Below are 6,522 nucleotides of genomic sequence, written 5' to 3'. Positions count from 1 at the left end.
TTATCGAAAGTTCTGATATTGTAAAATTTTATTTTCCTAGAGAAATCAAACGCGTACTAGGAAGAAACTCCATCAAATGTTCATTCAATATATATCCAATAGGTCAAACTGAACCTAATATCTTATTGAAATGGAAGACATATATGTATATATAAGTGTGTAAACCATTAAATTTTAAATAAGTATTAAAATTACTGGATAAATAAATATGTTCCTTCCCATGTCAACATATTTCATTGTCGTCATCAACATCCAGAAAATCGTATACTTTGGAAGAAGCTTAACTTCTATATTTTGGGAATGAGTTTTGATTGATCAGATAAGAATATACTTCAACTAATGATATGCCTTTAGATACTGCCATATATAACATAGCTAGAAATCAAATTTGGAAAGGATGAACAACCAATTTTAAACCAATTTAAATTTTCAACTTTCACCAAATAGAGTCAAATCAACCTAGGTGCCTCCAAATCCAAATCCGGATATACGTCTAAGTCCAAAATCACTACACGAACATATTGAAACTATCAAAGCATTGTTCTGAGGTTGTTTAGGCAATAGTCAAACGTTGGACAACTCTTATAACTTAAGCTTCCGACCTTGGAACTAAGTGTTCCCATTCACTTCAAAACTTCTCCGAAACCAAACCAACTATCCCCGCGAGTCACAAAACAACAAAGAAGTATACATAAAGCATCAAATAGGAGAACGTGGCTCAAATACATAAAATGACCGGTTGGGTCGTTACAATCAATCTTGAAAGGATTCATCTTTCTAGTATCTTTAAAATGTGCGCCTTAGAGCTTAAATATTTGTACATCTAGTTATGATTTATTAATAATGTATTAGTTTTTTTAATATTTAATTAGTAAATTATGTGTATATTTTGAGATTTTTTATTTGAATAATTCCTTGTCTTTTACATGTAACATTAAAAAAGGAAAAATATTAATTGTTTGATAAACGGCCTAAAGATATTAACCGTCAAACACTGTTATAGGTGTATAACAACCATTCACTATAAAAAAATATATATCGGAATGAACAATATTGTTATAGAGAGGCTTGACTGTATCATTTATCGAAAGTTCTGATATTGTAAAATTTTATTTTCCTAGAGAAATCAAACGCGTACTAGGTAGAAACTCCATCAAATGTTCACTCAATATATATCCAATAGGTCTAACTGAACCTAATTATATTTTTGAAATGGAAGACATATGTATATATGTGTGTAAACCATTAAATTTTAAACAAATATTAAAATCACTGGATAAATAAATATGTTCCTTCCCATGTCAACATATATCATTGTCATCATCAACATCTAGAAAATCGTATACTTTGGAAGAAGCTTAACTTCTATATTTTGGGAATGAGTTTTGATTAATCAAATAAGAATATACTTCAACTGATGATATGCCTTTAGATACTGCCATATATAACATAGCTAGAAATCAAATTTGGAAAGGATGAACAACCAATTCTAAACCAATAGTTTTAAAGTTACATTATGGATAGTACTAAGAACGTTTACCATTGACTACTCAAATTTAAATTCCAGATCCTGACACTTCTTATAGGTACAAATGACCTATAATTTCTACCACCGAAGTGTAAGTACCTACAATCATAATAGCAATGCCCATTATCACAATTCCCAGTATAACTACTAGCTCAAATCCTAGTATTTGATAAATACCAGAAATCTTCACGAAACACAAGCATGGGAGTATTATAGAAGCTGTGATACTCAAAAATGCCCCAACAAGTGACATGAGATATCCAAATAAGGGAATAGCTAAGGCTACAATAATAGTGCTAATAACTAAAGCTGTTCTGATAAGTATACTGAAGAGCCTTTTGTTGAAATTAATTGGAAGTTGATTTTCAAAAGAATTCACCAGAGGTTTTATCATTAAGCCATACTTGGCTATTGGATTGACCAGTGTGGTGTAAATTGCCACTTTTGAGCTAATTTTATTAGTGGGGAGGTTTAAGGTTATTTGGGAAAGTACAGTTGGACCAAACATGAGATACCCCACAATTGCCATTGATGCATAGCTTATGGTGCAAAGTAGAAAGCAAACCAACATGACCTGCCACAAAAGATTGCAATAAATTAAGTAGTCAGTACATAGCATAAAAGAAAGGAGTTTAACCTGTACACTTAGAGTATAAATAACTTTTATGCTATTATGTAATTTAAAACCTACTACAGGTCATTTTGTTTACGAATAATTCCACTTTTGCTCCTTCAATTATTAATAAATTCTTATTGATCCCTATAATAGTTGATTTGCACATTTAACCTTCTATTGACTAGGATATAAAATTTATGCTTCTATTCTTTTTATATAGGATATATGTTATAGTATTAGATTATGTTTAGAACTATATAATTTAGCCCGGAAGCGGAATTGGAATTTGAAGTTTATGGGTCTAGAGATTCTAGTTATTTTTAAGTTATTGGGTTATAAATTAGTAATTTGTATATATTCAATCAAATTTTTAAAACAAATACAGGGTTTGAACCAAAGCTAGTGGGTTCCACCAAACTTGCAAACCAAACACTAGCTCTAACCCTGATATAGCCCATAAATATAGAGTAATAGTGCAAATTTAACATAACTCGTTGGTAGTTTGAATGGGTTAAGGCCTAATAATTTGATAACTTTGTCAAGAGTACTGATCATAAACAGTGACCAAAAGAGATCAATTAATGCAAGGTTAATTGTGTTTAACTAGAAATCACAAGGACTAAAATGAGAATTTGTCAATATTTGAGAGACTAAAAGCACAAATTTCCTATTTTGTAACTAGTATGGATTGGTATCCTGCTAATTATTTTAAATAATATGTTATAACATGTTACGTATTATACTTAATAGTAAAATAATCTTTTACATTGTCATCATATATAACTTAATTTATAAAAAGAAATAAGTGTATAATAAAATATATGAAACTAATAATGCCTTGGTATTCATACCTTAGAGAACTTCTTTGGATTTATCATGGAAGTATATAATGTTGGAAAAACTGGATGAGCACAATAGCAGAAGGCATAGAGGCTAACAGCAGTAGGCATTCCTTTCCAGTTTATGAACTGAGTCCCATTTGCTTGAAATCCAAGCCCATCAAATACAGCAGCCCACAAGATGGACCCAAGTAGTACAATAGAGGCCACTACTCCACTAGCAGATATATAAGAAAGAATGCTCATATTATTCAACCAAACAGTAGGCAGAATAATGAGGCTAATAATAACCACAAAACTCTGTTTTCCACCAATGGTAACTCCAAATATTTGAAATTCTATGTCTCCGAATAAATTTTGTAAGTTATCTCCCTCTAAAATCAAGAAACCTGTTACCACCATATAAAGTTCCACATTCATCGTCGTGGAAACAAGCATTCTTCCACCCTTTCCGAATGCGCGTTCCCCGATATCAGGGTAACTTGTTATAGTTGGATCAATATCCATGCATCTTTGGATTAATAAGCTTGTGTAATAAGTAGAGATGGCGATAATGAAGAGAAATATCAAGCTCAACCATCCTCCTGATGCTAATGCGTAAGGTACTGAAAGTATGCCAACTCCTGAGGGAAAAACAACAATTACTATCTATCACTTTAACTACGAAAAATTTGGTCCAAATATTTGTCGCTTCAATAAATTTAAAAACAGACTAATATTTCTTTTCTATTTCAAATTGGGTATATAAATCGAACTGAAAAATCGCATCAAACCGAAAAGTCAAACTAAATTGATTAAAAAATCCGATTAGATTTAATTTGGTATTGAGTAATAAAACTTGAACAAAACCAACATATACATATATCATTTTATATATACTTCTAAATCTTTTTATAGAGTTTTCTTAAAAAAATATTTAGAAATATTTGAAATTCTCTCGTGGTACGTAATATGTTAGAGTTATCTTCTTGTATATTACTTGTTGTAGGACTATTTTGAATATTTCTTGTACTTATCCTATATGTAGATATATGTTGTAACTTTCTCTTATAAATACAAGAAAACAGAGAGCAACTCTCGTTTTGACCCTTCCATTTATCTCTTTCATCTTAATATTTAATAGAATATGGAGTCCATTTTTATTAACTTTAAATACTGGGTTGTATAATCATTTTCTTATCAAGTGTTATTGAAATGCGTCAATTTTTTTGTTCTTCCATATTCATATGTCAAGTCTACTAAATTCTTAATTTTTTTTTAATTTGAAGTGGTATTTCGATAATTTAAAATTAAATAGAATATAATTTAGGTATCATATTGATTTTTATGTTTTCTTAATAAATTTGGTTGACCTTGAAAATGGACATCAAGGAAAAATTATTGTCGGACGATAAAAAAATAACTATAATGTGTTACTAAGAAAATTCTCCTATAAGAATATTTTAATAGATCACACATTTATTAATTTTTTAAATTTTTACTAAATATATATTTACTTATAAAAAATTTAATAAAGTAAAATTGAAATAATATTCATGTAACAAGAAAATCTGAAAAACTCAAAAAATCCGACAAAATCAAACCAACCCAAACCGATATAATTGATTTGATTTAGTTTTGATAGCAACGAACCAGTCCATGTACACCACTTCCAAAGAAGGCATATTGTCATTACTTATATTCATTTAAGGAAAAGATAAAGATAATTTAGTCAAATACTTTTTATAATTACTGTTAAAAATGATATTTTAAAATAAACCTATAAAAACTTTCTGCCAAAACCTCCTGATCTAATGCAAAGTACTAAAAGTATGCCAAAAAACAACAACAATAATTTATTAAGACTTGTCTCAATCAGTCTATAAGTTTACAAGCGTAAACCTTGAAATGCTAAATTTTGCCATTTTCAAAATTAGAGGAGAACCTGACAAAGCATTGAGTCCATTGAAACAAGTTCTTGAAAAGGAGGTTGGTCCAGCTGAAACGAACTCATGTTGAACTTGAGGATCCTCTAGTCCTGTTTCTTCGCTGCTACCTTGGTTTTGCTTGTGATAGTTGTCATTGGCAACTAAGAGCCGCACTCTAATATTTGAGTAGTCATCTTCTGATTTAGGCTCCATGCTTAAGTACTCTTCTTCTGTTAGATGTTTTGCTTTTTCCTCTATTTTTATTATAATCAAAGAGAAGAAGAGGAAGATGAAGAGAGCTAGCGCAGTTCTTGTGGGAAAAAAGCAACCAGAATTGACTCTTATGTGATAAGAGATGACGTTGCTTTTTACAGTACGTGTACTTGACCTGTCATTTCAAAAATGAGAAAAGAAAAGGATAGAACTTTCGAAATGAAAATAAAAAGGATAAAGAATTTGAAATAAAAAGGACAAATATTTTGAAACATATTAGTTTTACCCTTCATTTCATTTTGGCCGAATATATACGTAAGCACTTAAACTTGGCACATTTTCACACTTAAACTTAAGCTTGTTTCTATTGGACATGAAGTGTACCTTTTGAACACTTAATACACATGTGGCACAATGAGTGATCTTCACTCAAATTTAAGCGCGTGAATATTTGGATGAACTTTTTTTCCTTTTCTTCTCTATTCTTTGCCACCCGAAACAACACTATTACCATCACCAACTAAGCTTAATTTACCTAAAAATTCACCTTTACCATTGCCAAAAATGAGTCCAAAATCACAGCCAATTCCCGTATCCATATTAACCCCGTCACCACCACCCAATGTGTTTTCCTGTATAGTTAATGCAATTTTGAGTTGAACTCTAATGGAGTTCACAGAAGCTTATAAGCAAACTGGCCTTAATGCATTTTCACTGTTTCCTTCGACGCCCATGTGATGAATTTCTTGTAATAAGTAGTAAAAACTTTCTGTAACTCTATACACAAATTATGATGGATTGACGACAATTGGGGAAAAAGGTGGTGAGGAATATTCGAACGACCACTTGGTGTGATGAAAATAATGCTTCGACGGGATGCCGGCGTTCCGTTTCCGACGAGGTTGTGGTGCAGATAGTTGTGCGGTGACCTATTTGGTGTTTAAATATGGTGATAGTTCGATATTGGCGGTGGCTTTTTTGGTGGTTCAGAAGTGGATTGGAAAAAAACGAAAAGATAAAATGGGAAAAGCCGCATGTCGACATTTAATTTGGTGTTTTACCATGTTAAGGTGCGTATACATCAGTCTTTTTATTTTTATATAGAAATTATCACTGAGGTGTTCAATAGGCACACTTCAAACATAGTTAAGATATCTAATAGGAACGAGCTTAAGTTTAAGTGTCGAAGTGAAAATCGGTGTCAAGTTTAAACGTCAAGTTTAAACGTCTGCATATGTATTTGGCCTTTTATTTTGGGAGAATCATCTTATATTTGCTCTTGACTCTAGTGTAACTTCAACCTGAAGCATAACAGATGTAATTTCGAATCAAAGTAAAAAGTAGACGGGTAAATCAAATTTTGAACTCTTTTTTTTTCAAAACGTTTTTATACGTGGAATCCACCCTATTTACACTAGA

At 31.1% G+C, this 6,522-nt stretch overlaps 1 protein-coding gene across 1 annotated transcript; it reads right to left on the bottom strand.

Annotated features, from left to right (window-relative positions):
* Positions 1–1,353: 1,353 nt before the first annotated feature.
* LOC104087983 (amino acid transporter AVT1J-like) lies at positions 1,354–5,257 on the bottom strand. Its single transcript, XM_009592581.4, has 3 exons — positions 4,908–5,257; positions 2,996–3,606; positions 1,354–2,102 (listed from the first exon to the last, which is right to left on the bottom strand). Exons 1-3 carry the CDS (start codon positions 5,101–5,103, stop codon positions 1,581–1,583), a joined length of 1,329 nt encoding a protein of 442 aa, XP_009590876.1. The 5' UTR covers positions 5,104–5,257; the 3' UTR covers positions 1,354–1,580.
* Between the last annotated feature and the right edge of the window lie 1,265 nt (positions 5,258–6,522).

Source organism: Nicotiana tomentosiformis, chromosome 9 (assembly GCF_000390325.3).
Source record: "Nicotiana tomentosiformis chromosome 9, ASM39032v3, whole genome shotgun sequence".
Lineage (NCBI taxonomy): Eukaryota > Viridiplantae > Streptophyta > Magnoliopsida > Solanales > Solanaceae > Nicotiana > Nicotiana tomentosiformis.
This window is presented reverse-complemented; position numbering and strand designations above follow the sequence as displayed.

Bases quoted from the DNA above. Each gene is read 5' to 3' on its own strand.
- LOC104087983 (XM_009592581.4), bottom strand. From the start codon at position 5,103: ATGGAGCCTAAATCAGAAGATGACTACTCAAATATTAGAGTGCGGCTC. The intron at 3,607-4,907 runs GTTCTCCTCTAA...TTTTTCCCTCAG, and splicing joins TGGACTCAATGCTTTGTCAG to GAGTTGGCATACTTTCAGTA. The intron at 2,103-2,995 runs GTATGAATACCA...CTTTTGTGGCAG, and splicing joins ATCCAAAGAAGTTCTCTAAG to GTCATGTTGGTTTGCTTTCT.